At 46.5% G+C, this 18,011-nt stretch overlaps 1 protein-coding gene across 15 annotated transcripts in view; it reads left to right on the top strand.

The window, feature by feature from the left end:
• The window catches only part of VEZF1 (vascular endothelial zinc finger 1), a 269,814-nt gene that overhangs the window by 53,588 nt on the left and 198,215 nt on the right, over positions 1-18,011 (top strand). For 8 of the 15 annotated variants that reach the window (XM_086954864.1, XM_086954857.1, XM_086954865.1 and 5 more), the window contains 2 exons: positions 609-1,333; positions 1,879-1,942. In XM_086954864.1, the coding sequence (XP_086810990.1) occupies positions 609-1,333; positions 1,879-1,942 (789 nt within the window). Of the gene's footprint in view, positions 1-278; positions 330-608; positions 1,334-1,878; positions 1,943-18,011 lie in introns of all 15 variants that reach the window. The other 7 variants (XM_086954859.1, XM_086954858.1, XM_086954862.1 and 4 more) reach the window with 1 other exon arrangement.

Genomic DNA, 18,011 nt, shown 5'->3' with positions numbered 1-18,011 from the left:
TAAGTATTGAGGTGTTGGCAGTGTCTGTTAATCTTCATATCAGCTGCCTATGTAAAAGTGAAAAAGTGGGATACACACAGGGATAGTTATGTCTTTAACTTGTAAGTTGTAGACAAAGCATGCCTTTGTCGCTTTTCTGGCTGTCTGAAAGGAATGTGAGCTCACTGTTTACACCCTGAAAGAGCCAGGTATGTCTGGTAAAACCCAAAAAGAAAACTGATGGCAAGTTAATTTAAGATGGTTTTCTTTTCATCCCTTAATGTGGGCTCAATGATTAGACCCAGCAAGAACCAGAGATCTCGTGGCAAGTTCCAAGAAGAAAACTGATGGCAAGTTAATTCAAGTTGGTTTTTGTTTTTTATTCCCCTGAATTGTTTTTATGTACTTCTTTGTAGCAGTAAGCATTTTAGGTAAGCGTTGACAGGATTGTTTTATCTGAGGCGACCCCACATGAAGTGGGGTTCTTAAGAAAATGTTAATATTTGTTGTATTGACGGGACGGCCTCTATGACCCCAATTCTGAGTTGATTCCCTTATTTTTTTAGCATTTAATAGTTTCCCAAATGTAATTCTGTTTGCATTTTCTAAATCGAACTGTCTCTTTTTAGGCTCATGAAGCCTCACACCATCACCACCACCATCATCACCATCAACAGACATCACAGAATAGCTTACTACCCCTCCTCGGCACTCCTGTTGAGCCACCTGACCAGAAGCCCATGCTCCCTATACCAATAACTACTCAGAAACCCCAGCCAACACCAGAGCCAGTGAAGGAGACCGTTGTGGTGAAAAAGGAAAAGCCCAAAACTTCTTTTGTGTGCACCTACTGCAGTAAAGCTTTCAGGGACAGTTACCACCTGAGGCGCCATGAATCCTGCCACACAGGGATAAAATTGGTGTCTCGGCCGAAGAAACCTCCAACAACTGTTGTGCCCCTCATCTCGACCATTGCTGGCGACAACAACAGAACTTCATTGGTCTCCACAATCGCAGGAATACTGTCAACAGTCACTACATCGTCTTCATCTACAAATGCTAGTAGTAGTACTGGCATCATAAGTACCCCAGTCATGCCGCCAATTCCTACTCCCAAAAAGCCCAGTAAGCCTGTGAAGAAGAATCACCCCTGCGAGATGTGTGGGAAGGCATTCCGTGATGTCTACCACCTCAACCGGCACAAGTTGTCCCACTCTGACGAAAAGCCCTTTGAATGTCCTGTTTGTAACCAACGTTTCAAGAGGAAGGACCGTATGACGTACCATGTAAGATCGCATGAGGGAGGGATCACCAAACCCTACACCTGCAGTGTTTGTGGAAAAGGCTTCTCCAGGTAATGTATAGATTGATTTGATGTGTGGTCACATCTACATAGTGTCAGCAGAAACTAAACCAATGTGAAAGCAACAAGTACTGTTCCTTTCCTTTAGAATCTCGGGTGAGCTTACAAGCTTGGGTATAAGAAGGAAAATATACACATTGTGATTCTTAAACTTGTGAAACGTTTTTGTCCTCCTTTCATTTAAATCGATTTTGCTGTAAACCTTTAAAGCACCCTTATAACCAGATTTTTAGTGTTTGGGTTTCAAATTTGTACTACTTTCCATCTAGGGAGACTTTCATAAAGAAAGATTGCTCCATGTGAGGATGACTGCTATGAAAAGAACTTGTTGGCGTTTGTATGATCCTGACGACTGTTTAAACACTAATGTACATTTGAATTATAATGCACAGAGTTTTCTGCTTCCAGTTCCTTTGTCTCGTTTGACTTAGTAGGCTATTGTTTTCTATTTACTCACATTAGTTTTTACTCTTTGTTCCTTGAGTTGCTTTGTTTGGCTATGTAGTGAACTTGGATTTGTTTTCTTCTCTTCACAGGCCTGATCACCTAAGTTGTCACGTGAAACATGTCCATTCAACGGAGAGACCTTTCAAATGCCAAGTAAGTTTCAAATCACTTCCATATTTAATTTTCAATTGTTAAGTTGATAAAATTTGTGAGGTGCTTTGGCTTATGACTTGTTGAATAATCTTTTTTTATTTTGATCAGCCATAGGTCAGGAACTTATGACTGTCTTTATTAACTATTGCATTTCAATAGCCAGGGCTGCTGGTTATGAAGTAGTACTGGTACTGTTGATTTCTTGGTTCTTCTTTGTAAAGTCCTCAGTGATACATATAAGCATAGTATTCATTTGCCTGTGTAAGTAATCCAGAAATCATTTGTTCCATTGACCTGTTTTTTCCAAAAATATTTCAAACAAATGCCTATTTAAAGGAAACGTTGGTGTTTATTTAATTTTTTTTTAGCAATAATGTAACTGTATAGAAAAATGAAACTTTGTCTTTTTATTTTTTTGGTCAAACGTATATTTATTGGCATTTTACTTATACTACGAGACAGTTCCGTCTGCGTACACCGCATAGCAGTTTGAAGAGTCCACAGTAGATGCATACTACTAGACAGATCCCAGCCTGATCCCAAAAATGAAAAGGATCTAGAAGAACAAGTACAGATTCCAAAATTATACAGGCGAAGAATAAGCTTATCCTAAAGGTGAAAATATACCTTCAACCCGTCTTTCTTTTGCTACAGGTCTAATCTCTGTCTCCCAGCGGGGAAGGTGCTCCCCCAATGAAATACCTCCAGATGTAGAACTCCCCGCGAATAACATGAAAAATAACAAAATCCCCCTCCCCACCCAAAAAAAAAAACTGGTGGCGGCCGTCTTTTTCTTTTTTAATTGTTAGTTTGAAAAGGGAAAAAAGAAAGGAATTGGATGAGACTCGCCACCCTCGTTAAGGTGACATGATTATTTTAAGACAGCAAGTTACTTCAGGGTTGTAGAATGCAGTGCTGTCATTTAGTACAATTACCCAGTCTGTGAATTAATGGCACCTGAAATGCTTGCCTTATTTGGCTTTCCATCTCTTCAGAAACAGTCCTTTTAAAAGTGTTTTTTTCACTCTGTGATTTTTAAATGTCCATCAAATTTCCACGCAACTTTTCTGGTGGATACTTCTAACTGCTGATTCCTGATCTTGTGAATTTCGCCCAGACACCAGACTGGGTCAGGACACCTCGAAAGCAGTGCTCCTGCGCGCTAAGTGGCACTGTGCAACTCCACTGCCATTCCTGTTCAGAAGTGACAAACCGAACCACATATAAGCTCCCCTCATGCACGCTGACGTGTGCTTCTTTCTTTACACCTCTTCAGATGCAGAGTGAATAACTTTTTTTTCTCTCTAAAACATTTCCCTTTGTGCCTGGGATGTCAATCCCTAAAATGAGAGGATTCAAGCCTTGTAGGGACAGTCGCAAAACGGATGTAAGTGTTCTCCTGACATTGTTCCTGAGGCATTTTTTCCTCTCTGCAAAGTCTTCAGGCAAATCGAAGAAACATGCTGGTCTCTGACCCTTCCTGCCACTCTTGATCTCCAAAGTAGGCGCAATGGCATCCCCATGCCTCTGGTCTCTCTCCTCCTCGAAGCTCCTGGGCCCATCGGCAACGTCCAAGCAGGTCTTGTATGATTCCATGCTGTGCATCATAGCCACGCTTTGGCTACTCTGGGCCACAAGATTCCGCAGGAACTCTTACTTATGTTACCGCCGTCGAGCTCACCCAGAGCTCAGTCAGTGCCCTTTGAGTCTTTTATTTTTTATTTCTGTAGGTTCGGTGTTTGCATCTGCACCTTCACCGAAATCTGCCATCACATGAAAACTGGTATAGGAAGCTACAGGATGCCAGTGGGCTATACAGCTTGTCAAGCTGCAGTCAGGCAATTCCCCTCTACCCCCACCTCCAAAAAATGTTGTTCTTATCAGGAATATGTTGTTTAGCACATTGGCAGCGTCCGGCTTCTACGCGTGCACATCAAGCTTCCTAGCCTTTTTAAAGTCAGGGCTGCGGACATAGCAGACTACGACCTTGCCGCAATGGGCAGCGTTCATTCCAATGTTTTGCCCCTCCGGCCACATCCTCCTAGCACTTTTCTTTTGCCTTTACCATCACACAGCCACCCACTAGAAGGCAGGATCAGCCATTTCTGCAGGGGTGGCAACAAAGTGCATCAAAGACCTAACAAGTGGGTCCTGACGGTTGTCCAATGGGGCAGTGCCCTGACATTCTGTTCTAATCCACTGCAACTACTTGAGACCACCTCTCCGAGAATCACATAACCGTTTTATACCGAGAAGTGCATCCTCATTTGATTAAAGGAGGGGCGGGAATCAGCTCCAGAAGTAGAGAATGTGTGTTTTTCCCCGCTACGTCCTTGAGCCAAAAAAGGACAGAGGTCTCCATCGGTCATAGGTCTGTCCTAGGTCTTGTCCTCTCAATGTCTTTGTCTGCAAGGACAAATGTAAAATGCTCACCCTGGCCCATGTTCTCTCTTCCCTGAACCCAGTGTTGGTCCTGAATGACACTTATTTTCCCATCGTTCCCTCCTGCAGGCACAGATTACCTGCGGTTCATGTTGAGCAACATGCACTTTCAGGAGTACCAGTCTTTCCTCAACCTCGATAACTGGTTGTTAAAGGCTGATTTGGCACAGTTAATCACGGACCACCTCAACCAACCTGCCAAAGTTACACCTGCCTCCTTTTGAGACACTCCCTTTCTTTGGAGATATCCTGGATACGGTGCACTTTTGAGCTTTTCCTACAGATCAACAAGTTCGGGATATTTGGTCTATGATTTCAATGTGACATGGGTCTCCTTGAGGATCTCTTTGAGCTGTTTGGGCCTACTAGCCTCTTGCATCCTGCTTGCTTTGCAGTGGAACCCAAAGTCTCAGTGGGACCAGCATCAAGGGAATGTTCTCCAATTCCATCCAAGGTAGGAGGACAATACAAAAGACCTGACGTTGTGGCTGTTCAACCGCAATTAGATCAGTGGCAGACCCCTTTCCCTGCTCCACAGTGTTGTGGTGACGGTTGTAATGCTGCTGGGTTGGGAAGGTCATCTGGGAGAGCTGGAGATCAGAGGAGACTGGTCTCTAGCAGAGGCCTTCTTCCCCTCTGTCAAGAGACAGTTGTTGCAGGTTCTCAAGGACAGCACCACTGCCGTGTGCTACAACAAGCATAGCGCTGGGCTCCAGATTGTAGAGTCCTGTGCCAAGAGGCTTTCCGCCTCTGGAGCAAGCTGAATCTTCAGGGGATGTCTCTGGTGGTACACCACCTGATGGGATCGTTAAATGCCTGGACAGACTAACTCAGTTGGCAGCACTTAGTAGAGAACAAAGACAATGGGGAGCTCAATCTATTTGCCACTGCGGAGAACCCGCAATGTCAGAACTTTTGCTTGCTGGAGTTCCCAAGAAGATACTCTGAGACTCTGTCTGTCCAGAGTGGACCACTGGATTCCTGTATGCCCTTCCACCGCCTATCCTGCCCTGAGAACTGTAGATGGTCAGGAACAACAGGGCCCAAGTCATTCCAGTGTGCCCGAATTGGGCCAGTAGTGTGTGGTACCTGGAGCTTCTGGGCTTGTGTATCGGTTCTCCGGTCAGGTTGCCACTTTGGAAGTACCTGATGTTGCAACAGCAGGGTAGGGTCCTGCATTCAAGCCTGTGCAACCTGCACCTTTAAGTATGGGCATTGAATGTTGACAGTTTATCCTCTTTGACCTTCCTCTCAAGATAGCAATGTGTTCGAGGCATGAGGGCTGCTGAATTCATATCTGTGCATAGATCGCCGCCTAGTGTTGGGTCCGGATGATTGCACATTGTTGTCCTGGAAGAGTCTTCGAAGTATCACGAGATAGGTGGCTCCTCCCCTGGACTACAGTGCGCATGGGCATCCTCTCCATCCCCAGATTGTTTTTTTCCGCCATTGGGTTCGGATGTCTAATCTTAACTCCAGTTAAATAACTTGTAATCTTTCTATTCCTAAGGCCAAAAGGCCTTCTTAGCGTCGGTATTGTATCGTTCGGTGCCTGGCCCTTTCGGTTCTTCGATCGGCGTCGAAAAAAGATTCTCGCGACAACACAGGCCCAGACTACATCGACGATGGAACGGACCCCGTTTAAGTGGTGCCCCGTTTGTCATTCAAAATATTCGAACTTGGATGTGCACCCAGTGTGCAATACCTGTTTGTCCCCCGACCACGACGAGTCGAAATGTTTCGCCTGCTCAAGGTTCCGCTCAAAAAAGACTATTAAACTTCAACGCGCGGCAAGGCGGTCGGCACCAGCGCCTGCAAACATCTTCGATGCCGGGGACGAGGAACTCTTCCAGGATGAGGAAGAGGTGGAAGACGACGTTCCCGAAGAAATGTCGGAACCGGCGTCGGAGCAAGACTCCAATTTTGAGATGGACGAGCAAGATGAGGAGTTTGCCCACGACCAAGACGTCGTCGAGGTAGGGGACGACGATCAGGCCCTTGCGGCCGTTGATGATGACTCCGGTGGAGAACCGAGTCCGCCCGCAGTTCTGGGGCCTATCATTAACATTCAGCCCTCTCCGGCTCCGGTCGAGGCATCGCCGAAAGGCCTTAGCCAAGATCCATCCTCTCGGTCTACAGCCCCGCAACATAGCCAGGCTAAGACCCTTTCGAAGGAGTCATCGGTCAATTCAGCGAAATCGAAACCGAAACAGACGAAGCCAAAATCGAAACCAAAACTACTCAAAATGGTGGTCGGTTCGACGTCGAAGACCTCCTCGAAGGCTGTCGACGATCCTTCGGCGCCGAAGATACCTGTCGGCGCCAAGACTGGGACTTCGAAGCAGGGCTCAGCCACCAAGAACGTCGCCTCAACGGCCTCGGCGTCGGTGCCCGCGTCAACGACCAAACATGGCGAGAAGGGCAAAGGACTTCAGTTGGGAAAAGGTCTGCAGCCACCCCTCTCAGGACTCAAGACTGGGCTGGCGAAAAGGGTCCAACCACGGCCAAGGACGCCCCGACTTTGTCGTCGACGCCCAAGGATGGAGGCGCACCGCGCCGGGAGCTCAATTCGACGCGGTCAAGCGAGCGGCCTACACAGGCGTCAAAGAAAACCAAAACGAGCGCTTCAGCTTCGAAGCATGCGGACTCGACGCCGCTTAAGTTTGGCCTTCCGCCCACGGCCCGTCCAAAGCAGCTCGAGGTTTCCAAGATGGCGAAGGTGTCCTCCCATGCACAGGTCGTCTATCATGAGCCTTCTTACGACAACCAGGCAAAACTGTTTATTGACTCTGAGTCGGGCAGGCTTACCGTCCACAAGCGGAAGATCGCGCCTGAACATCCCTTGGAAGGTTACAGGATTCCCCTCAAAAAGAAGATGGTCTCCACCACCTCTCCGGTTCTTGTTGAACCTATTCAAGACTACTCGCACCATACTGTTCAATCTCCAACACAAAGTGAGGAGGACATGAATGCGGACTATAGCCAAATGGGCTTCTCTTACAAAACTGACACTGATCAAGATGTCTCAAATCAATGGTCAGGAGCTGGAGATCAAGGCGATGACCCTGATGACCCCCATACCGCTCCAGACTCTCAGTCCTACATTTTAAAACCATCACCAACTGAGAACACTACAGCATTCAATGCATTAATAGAGCGAGCAGCCCTCAACCATGACGTCGAGATGCATGCTGAGCCAGTTGATGAGGATTTCTTATTTGATACCTTCTCCACATCTGAACGCACCACCAAGACTCTGCCCATGCTTAAAGGAGTCCTCAAGCATGCCACGGCCATTTTCAAGGAGCCAACCAAAGCCAGGGTTATCAATCACCAGATCGACAAAAAATACAGGCCTGCCCCAGTGGACCCAACCTATATCAAATGCCAGCTCCCATTGGACTCCCTCGTGGTGGCTAATGCACGCAAAAGGGCTAATTCTCAATCGACTGGTGACGCTCCCCCTCCGGACAAAGAGTCAAAAATCTTTGAAGTGTCTGGGAAGCGTGTGCCAGCGCAAGCCGCTAACATTTGGAGAATAGCCAATACACAGGCCCTGTTGGCTAGGTACGACAGGGCGCACTACGACACCCTCGAACAATTAATGCAGCACATGCCTGACATGTACAGAGAGGCAGCGGAAATGGTTATACAAGAGGGTAAACAGGTCTCCAATGCGTTAATCAAATGCGCACTGGATGCAGCAGACACTGCAGCGAGGGCAGTCCATACTAGCGTGATGCTTCGATGCCATGCATGGCTGCGCATCTCAGGGTTTAAATCCAAGATCCAAACTACACTTCTCAATCAGCCGGTTAATCCGGACTTCCTGTTTGGACCCGAAGTTGACACAACACTTGAGAAAATGAAAAAAGACACTGAGACGGCGAAATCCATGGGGGCTCTCCAGTCACAGCAGTTTCGGGGCGGTTCCTTATGTCGCTCCGGTAACAGGGGAGCAACAAGAGGACAGGCTCAACAGCATTCACAGTACACCAAGGGCAACACGCAATCTGCCTACACTAAAAACACCAGAGGTGGATACCGTGGGAACAACACCAAAGGGAGAGGCCGCAGCAATAACAACGCCAGGTCCTCCACTCCCAACAAACAGTGACTTCATGTCACTGCCCCCCGACCATCTAACACCTGTCGGGGGGAGACTCCAGCAGTTCCTGCCACTCTGGGAAAACATCACAACAGACAGGTGGGTGAGACAACTTATCCGTTACGGCTATTGTCTAGAGCTAACCTCCACCCCCCCAACATACCCCCAAGAAACCGTCCTATGTCCGCAGAGCACTCGCTCTTATTGCAGCAAGAAGTACTCTCCATGCTGCAAAAAGGAGCCATAGAACTCGTGCCTGCCGAGGAAAGGGGTGCAGAGGTTTACTCCATGTACTTCTTGATTCCAAAAAAGGACGGGTCCCTAAGGCCCATTCTAGACCTCAGACCCCTCAACCAATACATCCTTTCGGAGCACTTTCACATGCTAACTTTACAACAAGTCCTGCCGCTGCTCCGTCAGGGCGACTTCCTAGCCACCCTGGACCTCAAGGATGCGTATTTCCACATTCCCATTCACCCAAGTCACAAAAAATATCTCAGGTTCACAATCAACAGTCAGCATTACCAATTCAAGGTTCTGCCGTTCGGGGTCACTACTGCTCCCAGAGTTTTCACCAAGTGCTTAGCGACTGTGGCAGCACACCTTCGCAGAGAAGGTGTTCACGTGTACCCCTACCTGGACGACTGGCTCGTGCAGGCCAAATCTGCCGAGCAGTGCGGCCGTGACATGTCGCGAACTATTCACCTCCTTCACAGTCTGGGCTTCTCTCTCAACTACGCAAAGTCTCACCTGCAGCCGTCCCATGTGCAACAGTACCTGGGGGCAACAATAAACACCCAGTTGGCCACGGCGCAGCCGAACCCAGCCAGGGTCAACAGCATGCAAACGCTCATCCGGAGGTTCCAACCTCAGCGATCCCTCCCAGCGCAAGTTTTCATACAACTGATAGGCATGATGGCATCCTGCATATTCATTGTCCCGCATGCGAGGCTGCACATGCGACCCCTTCAAGAATGCTTAGCCCGTCAGTGGAACCAGGCTCATGGCCATCTAAAAGACCTAGTGTTGGTGACTGGTCGTGCTTACAGCTCTCTGCATTGGTGGAACCCACAAAACCTTTGCAGGGGCCGACCATTCCAAGAGCCTGTCCCACAGATAGTGCTAACGACGGACGCATCTCTCCAGGGTTGGGGAGCGCATGTCCTCCACTACACAGTGCAGGGACTATGGACAGCACAACAGCAACAGATGCATATCAATGTGTTGGAACTCATGGCAATCTTCATGGCACTGAAGGCATTCAAGCTGCACCTGTGCAACAAGGTCGTGTTAGTCCGGACGGACAACATGACTGCCATGTATTACATCCAGAAGCAGGGAGGCACGCTTTCCCCGCAGCTGTCTCACCTAGCCCAGAGCATGTGGAAGTGGGCCATTCAAAGGAACATCTTCCTCATGGCGGAGCATCTCCCGGGTGTCAACAACCAGATGGCGGACCTGCTCAGCAGGCACAGTCATCAGATGCACGAGTGGGAGATCCACCCGTCGGTTCTCCATTCGTACTTCCAACAGTAGGGTAACCCAGACATCGACCTCTTCCCCACAAGCGAGAACGCAAAATGCCCAAACTTCGCCGCCAGGTTCCCACACCCGCAGTCTCAGGGCAATGCGATATGGATGAACTGGTCAGACAGATTTGCGTACACTTTTCCGCCAGCCCCCCCCCATACCTCTGGTGGCGCGCAAACTGCGACAACACTCCATGACACTCATCCTAGTTGCTCCAACATGGGCACGGCAGGCTTGGTACACCACGTTCCTTGAACTTTCAGTGGTGCCTCACCAATGGCTGCGCCTCACTCCCAGCCTCCTCACTCAGAGCCATGGCGACATTCAGCACCCAGATCCCCAACAGTTGAACCTTGCGATTTGGCTCCTGAGGTCATAGAGTTTGGATACCTGAACTTGCCTCCTGAGTGCATGAACATCATCAAGGAGGCAAGACGACCGACTACCAGGGCCTGCTATGCAGCCAAATGGAAGTGGTTTGTTATTTACTGCTCCAACAATAACATTAATCAGTTGGACGCATCTACGCAAAAATCATATGTTACTTATTGCATCTGTACCAATGTAACCTGGCGTACAGTTCCATCAGGGTCCATCTGGCGGCCATAGCCAGAGTAGGGCTTAAATCGATTTCTCACGTTTATAATGTGTACTCCTTCTAAACCAATACACAGTTGACCTTTGCGCTTACTCACCCGTAAAGTGATTTGCCTGGTTACCATAACATCTGCATGATGTGTGAGTGAACTGCAGACTCTTTCGGTCCAGCCTCCCTAATCAACCTTTTTTTCTAGACAGGCTGCTGTAAAGGATTCTAGCAGCATTCCTACTAAAGGTGATGATACCTTTTCATAATGCACACCACGCATTCAAGCTTCCGACCTTCTTTGCCCCGCTTCATCTGGCAAAAGAGGAAGAGACTCCTTCGTTTGAATCCCATATGGGGTCTACTTTTAAAATCATTGTACCTGAGAACATCAGGTGGAACAACCTGATGTTTGTGGGATTCTCCGGGGCAAAGTAAGGCAAAGCGATTGCGAAATGGACTGTCCCTTGATGGATAGTTCTCTGAATTTCATTCTGATGCACAGTGGCTAAGAGGCAGCCTTCAGCAGGCCTAAGGGCCCACTCCACCACAGCCAAGGCTGCTACCACTGCGTTGGCTTGAGGGGTGCCAGTCCTGGATTTTTTTGTCCGGCATCTCTTTAGGGCGTTAGTGCACACGTTCACAAAGCACTACTTCCCTCAACAGCTAGTCATCTGATGGGAATTTTCCTACTCAGTCCTGCAGGACTTCTTAATTTAAGGTAATTCACAGACCCACCACCTTAGAAGGTACTGCTTGGTATCTATTCATAAGGTGACGAATCTGCAGTTGGAAGTATCCATCAGAACAAAAAATTGACCTAGTAATACTTGTGGATACTGTATCTTACTACAGATTAGTCACTGTTCTGTGGTATTGTCTCTTCTACGTACCACAATCCCACTCTATGAATCTACACATGGACTTGTTAAATTTGTGATGGGCTCTGAACCAGAGTTCTCCACCTTATGGCGTACAAGAGCACTGCTTTTCATTTTTCCGGATCCAAACTGGTGTTGGGGGAAATTCACATGGTGAGGAATTTGTGGTTAGAGTATTTACTAAAATGGGCATTATCCCCCCAAAATAGCTCCTTTTCTATTTAAAAAAAGAATAATTCAAAAACGGTCTGATTTCCTCAGCTGCTTCTTCCTTGAGTCATTAGGCCACCTCTCTTTGACTAATGCCCCTCTAGTGGTGGGATTTATCTTCTGTTCTCAGGCAGAGGTTTGCAACCTGATTCTTTTCTAGATTCATATGCTGTGCATTATTCCGCCATCTCATGGTTGGGTCCAGAATTGTAGTTTTCTTTTTTTTTTTTTTTTTTGGTGGGTGTCGACATACCACTATTTGGTGTCCTTCTGTGACGTCCACGTGCTTCCTCCAAAAACTCCCACCTTTGGTCGCTATCTTCAGATTCTTTTTTTCTGGCGTTGGGTCTGGATCGATACGGAAGGAGCTCCTGAAAATTGGTGAGCAGAATAGACTAAAGTAGTCTACAGAACAGGAGAAAAAGTTATTTGACGTACCAGACTACGCTCCTAGGAATCGCAGCGTGACGAAGAGGGGAAAACAAAACTTAAGCACACGAAGAATACCCTTGCAGGGGGTTCCTGTGCGTGGAAATAGACAAGACACCGTTCAAGTTCTGTAACAATTGTCATCACAAATACGCACAGAAGGATCAACATCCAATGTGCAACCTTTGCCTGCCGCTCAATCACCGAAGTGACGGCTGCAACGAATGCTCTGCATTCACCCCCAAAGGCTTTGAGGGTAACAGAGACAAAGTAGAGCCAACTTTAACATGCAGGGTCAAGGTCTACCACCATCGCTTCGAGACCGGGGCCACTCCAGCGAAGAGAATGACAACGTCGCCGAAGGGCCTGAAGTCGAAGAGGACACATACGTCCCAGTCGTAGAGGTCGAGAAGAAGACCCCAAAGGAAGTAAGAGAACCGTTGATCTCGAAAAAGATGGGCGAGCCGCGTAGAAGTGACTCAAGAGGAGCCTCTGCGCCAAAACACTTGCCGACTGCAAGCGTCTGCAAGGATTAACAGACCGTCCGTTCCGTACACAAGGACTCTGAGCAAAGAACCTAAAAAAAATCTTAAGAGGTCGAAAGACAGTCAAGAAAAAGATGCTTTGACATTGAAAAGTAAGAAGGCAAAACAGGCTCCGACAGCTGCAAACAACATTGTCCAGCTCAATAAGAAAGGTGGAAAGTCTCAACTCTGAAACTCACTCTTCTGAGATGAAAAAGAGGCTCGAAGCAGAAATGGCAAGTATCTTGCAATGCAAGAAAGATTTTGGCGAAAAAGTAAAACCATTTAGGATTACGCCGAAAATTCGACCAACGTAAAAACTAAGGTCAAGGAATTACAGCCGCCAACAACTCCCTAACCACTCGAAGAGGAATCCTTCCAAGACGAGGGAGACCAAGAGGAGCAAACCTATACAGGTTTGGCGACTTTGGAGGCTCAAGACCTGCATGCCTATTCACCAGAAGAAGCGATGGTTACATATGCTTCGAGGACTTCACCACCAGTTGACATTGGAATATACAACCAAGTTCTAAAGAAAGCAGCAGACACTTATGGAGTGCAATTAGAGGAAGAAAAACCACAACCATGTTTTCTATTAGTAACCTTGCTGCCTACCCAAACAAGGAGCCAATTCCTTCCCATGTTGCCAAGTGTATTGGATCAAGGTGAGGAAGCTTTTAAAGAACCTGACACATGCAAAGCAGTCTTTGTAAGAGGAGAAATACAAGCATTCCTCTAAAGACCCTATGTACATCAAGGGGTTCGTGTCGGCTGACTCAATTAAAACTTCCACTGCTCTGAAAAGAGCTAATGTACCAACCAATGTTGGCCCACCACCAAACGAGAGCAAAAGGATGGATCTCATGGGAAGAAAGGTCGAGAAGTGTGGCACTTTAGTGATGCATAGCAAATTCAAATGCATTGATTAAAAGGCATGCATATCAACATTGGGAAGAGGTTGGAGAACTGCTAGAACACCTGCCAGAGCAGTTCCAAAGAAGGGCAAGCCCCTTGGTTGAAGAGGGGTAAAAACATGGCAAACACATGTTATCAGCCCTAGAGGCAGAAGAAACATCTGGCAGAAAAATGATGATCGGTATCTCCGAAAGAAGATACGCATGGATGCAAATCTCCGGTTTCAAGCCAGAGGTGCAAAACAACATTCTAACCTCACCGTTCAATGGGGAACCACTGTTTGGAAGTGTGGTTGATTAAAAAAATTAAACCAATCAAAGAGACAATTCGCTAGGTGTATGGGGGCACTACAATTCAGAGGCATGTGTAGAGGCACCACTCACGGACACCAGCGGGCAGAGCTAACCACCAACCTACAACCTCGCACTAAGTTTTTCAACAAACTTACCAAGGAGTAAGCCAAGGTTAACCGGGACAGCAGCAGAATTGGCAATACCAACGGGGAAGGTAATCTTTTCGAGTGCGCCCTCTGGGAAGAGGCCAGCCGCAACGAGGGGGTCCACAAACTATATCTAAGTGACTGCACTCAAAAGCGTGTGCACCCGCCAAAGAAATCACGGAATGTGCTGCAAAAAATAGAAAAGATACAAAAGCAAAATACTATGAGCAAACATTTCCTCCAACATACAACACCAGTTGGAGGCAGGTTAACCTACTTCCTCCAAGAGTGAAAGAAAACCACTTCAGGCAAATGGATATTAAACACAATCCAGTACAGCTACTGCATAGAGATGGCAAAGCAACCTCCAGACAAAAAACCAAACAAGAAGATTCATTCAAAAAAAGAATTATCTCAAATGCTCCAAGGGGTGCAAGAACTTCAAAACAAAGATGCGATAGAGCAGGTACCACACAAGGAAAGGAACAAGGGCATTTACTCAACGTACTTCCTCATTCCAAAGGTAGACTGAACTTATCACCCAATTCTAGACCGAAGGTTCCTCCATAAAGACCCCCGAGATTCAAAATGACAACACTGCAAGAGGTAATAACTCCGCTACAAACAGGAGACTACATGGCCATCATAGACTTAAAAAGCATACTTGCACATTCCCATGAACAAAAGTGACAAGGGTGTATTAAGATGTGTGGTCAACGAAACACACTACCTATTCTAGGTGCTAGCATTTGGACTAAAATCAGCACCAAGAGTCTTCACAAAATGCCTAGCTGCAGTAGCCGCTCATCTGAGAAGACCAGGAATTCATGTTAACCTGTATTTAGACGACTGGTTAGTAAGAGCAAGCTCCTACAATCTCTGCAAACGACGTATACAGCAAGTAATAACACTAGTTCAACTCAGTTTTTCAATACACTGGGACAAATTGTCACCAGAACAAGATAAAGTGTTCTTCAGGGCAGACATAAATACAATATTAGGAAAAGTATAACCCAGCAAGAAAAGAACATTAGCACTGCTGAAGAAGACACATCTATACCACAGGGGGCAAGCTCTGACAGCGAGGACAGTGGGGAAACTGCTAGCAATTACAGCTTCATGCATTTATTTAGTCCCCAACATTCGACTTCACATGAGACCATTCTAGAAATGACTTCAAGAGCAATGGTATGAGGCAACAGGGAGGTGGGAAGATCTAGTGGTTGTCACACAGACAGTTCATTAAGAGATGGCATTGTGAAGCAAACCAAACATAGCACAGGGTAGACTTTTCACACAGCCAATTCCAACAGTGACCATAACAGATTCTTCCTAGGTCGGATGAGGAGTGCACATGAAGAACCTCATAGTAAGGGTCTTGTGGACGCATCAGGATGCAGTAAAGCACATCCATTTCCTGGAGTTAAAGACAGTGTTCCTAGCCTAAAAAGCCTTTCAGAAAGAGCTCTATGGGAAAAAGGTGTTCATACAAACAGACAACACAACCACCATGTTTTACATAAGCAAGGAGGGACACAGTCTTCAGCACTCTCAACTCTAGCTCAACAATTGTGGAGATGGGCAATCCCGAAGAGGATAGATATTGTATCAATACATCTGTCAGGAAAGGACAATGTTGAAGCAGTCCGACTGAGCAGGCAAACTTCAGCTTCCCACAAGTGGGAATTGAATCAATCGGAAATCCACAAGATATTCAAAAAGTGGTGAACTCCGCACATCGACCTATTTGCAACTCCCCACAATGCAAAATGCCACCACTTTGCATCCAGACAACCTGGAAAACAGTCCCTAGGGAATGCGCTATGGATATACTGGTCAGGGATATTTGGTTACGCTTTTCCTCCAATACCACTACTCCACAGGGTGATCAACAAATGCCGAATCAGCCACATGACATTGATTCTTACAGCACTGCGGTGGGCCAGGCAGACTTGGTTCTTGCAGATAATGGAGATAACTCCAGGGACAATGCTCACGTTTCCAAAAAGGAAAAACCTCTTAACAATGCAAGAGGGAAAGGTACTACAACCAGAGAGCCTAAACCTGGCGGCATGGCTCATGAGGACTAGGTTAACATGGTAGTAAGTGATTGATTAATAAATATTGATACGAGAGGACTAGTTTAATACGACCATTCAAAGACTTCCCAGAATGGTCGTATTAAATCCAACGATATTATATTGTAGAATTTCTCCTAAAGTGTTCATATAATAAGTTATGAGACTTTCTTGTTTGTAAGTCCAAATTCAGCCTTTCAGTGGTCTGCCCTGATTGATCAGAGTTAAGTGGATTAGCCAGGCTGCTGAGAGGGCGGTGATCTGTTCTATAGGAATTCCAGGCCAGGAGGTGGCGTCGTAAACAACGCTCTTCAAAGGCAAGAGGGGAGGCCTGGGTTTTAGTCCACTTTGACAGTCGTGACCCAGAGTCAGGACTAGGCTTAAGAAAGGAATTTGCAGATGTTACTGGGATGATCCATGGAAATGAGATATCCCAGGGGGTGTGTTTAGCCAGCTCTTACCTCCTTGCTGGAAAATCAGCCATTATGGATTTGGAAGGATGATGCACTCTTGGACAAACTAAATGCCACACTCCACCGGATGTGGTCATAACTAGGAGGAGTTGCCCTGCTCTCATTGGTCAGCAGTGACCTGGTGCTTGACCCAGAGTATTTTGAATAAGTATCTGAGAGGGGCAGAGCCATCCAGATCTGCTGCTTGAAACTGAATGAAGCAAGAAGTGCCCTGCTGCGAAGTTTGCTGTGCAAAGATTTCTAAGGCCTGACCTCTGAAGACTGCACCAAGTAAAACTGCAGCCCTGTGGATTACCTTGCTGCCAAAGGACTAAGAGTGGACTCCCTGCATGCTACAGGTTAACAGAGCTCACCTGGACAGCCCCACAAATAATTCCAAGCCTGGAGTACAGTGGATTTGTTAGGTTTTTGTTCAACTGGATTGCGGAATTGAAGTTTCACACTTTCAAGGACCCTCTTGGAGATTCCAAAACCTTGGATTGTGTGTTGGATACTTTGGTACCTGCAAGCAGAACGCCAGGAAGGTGTTTTAACTGGACCCCGCTTGCTGAAGAAGGCGGCCCACTACAGTGGTGAGAATTCTTCAGAACAATTTATAAAGGTGTGTCCCTGACAGAGAAAACGAAATGACTTAAAGGGGCACTGTTGGTTTCTAAGCACTAGAAAGTGACTAATCTTTACAAATTCATATCTCTGGTTTCCTACAGTGGATTATTTTCGTTTTGGTGTCATTTAAAAGATAAAAATATTACCTATTTTTATAAATTGGAGTTCGATTTTCTTTTTGTGTGGTGTCTTAATTATTTACCGAAATGGTGTTTTTAAATGCTTTACATACCTGTCTTTGAAGTTAAGCCTGTCTGCTCGCAGCCACGTTACCAAGGGTTGAGCCAAGGAATACTTTTCTAAGACCTATGCTGAGTCCTATCGTGTGTTAGTGGCCTTATTGCCAGTGGCAGACCTACATTTGCCCCTAACAATAACCCACTTTCCAACAATATGAACTTGTGAACTATAACTAAATAGATAAAGACAGACTTTTTCAGCATGCTGTTATTGTATCACATCTACCTTCAAATGAGTCAAGTGGACTGCAAGTTTGCCATAGATCTCAAGAATGCCTATTTCCATAAACCTGTCTCTTTGAAGCACATGAAATTTCAGAAGTTTGCAGTGCAATTCATATTTTAATTTGGCTTACGATCTGTGCCAAATGTGTTCTCCAAGTGCATGTTAGTAGTAGTGGCTCATCTGAGGAAAAAAATATTTTTTCCATATCTGCATGAGTGGCTCTTGAATGCCAGTTTGTAGCAGAGATTTCGTCGGCATTACAAAACTACAGTGACAGTTCCAACCAATCTAGGCCTTCAAAACAATCTGGGGAAGTCCAGACTGATTCCAATGCAAAAGATGTAATATCTGGATATAATAATGGATGTGCGTCTTTCATTAGT

The sequence above is a fragment of the Lissotriton vulgaris genome, chromosome 2_1 (assembly GCF_964263255.1).
Source record: "Lissotriton vulgaris chromosome 2_1, aLisVul1.2, whole genome shotgun sequence".
In the NCBI taxonomy this organism is placed as follows: Eukaryota; Metazoa; Chordata; class Amphibia; order Caudata; family Salamandridae; genus Lissotriton; species Lissotriton vulgaris.
This window is presented reverse-complemented; position numbering and strand designations above follow the sequence as displayed.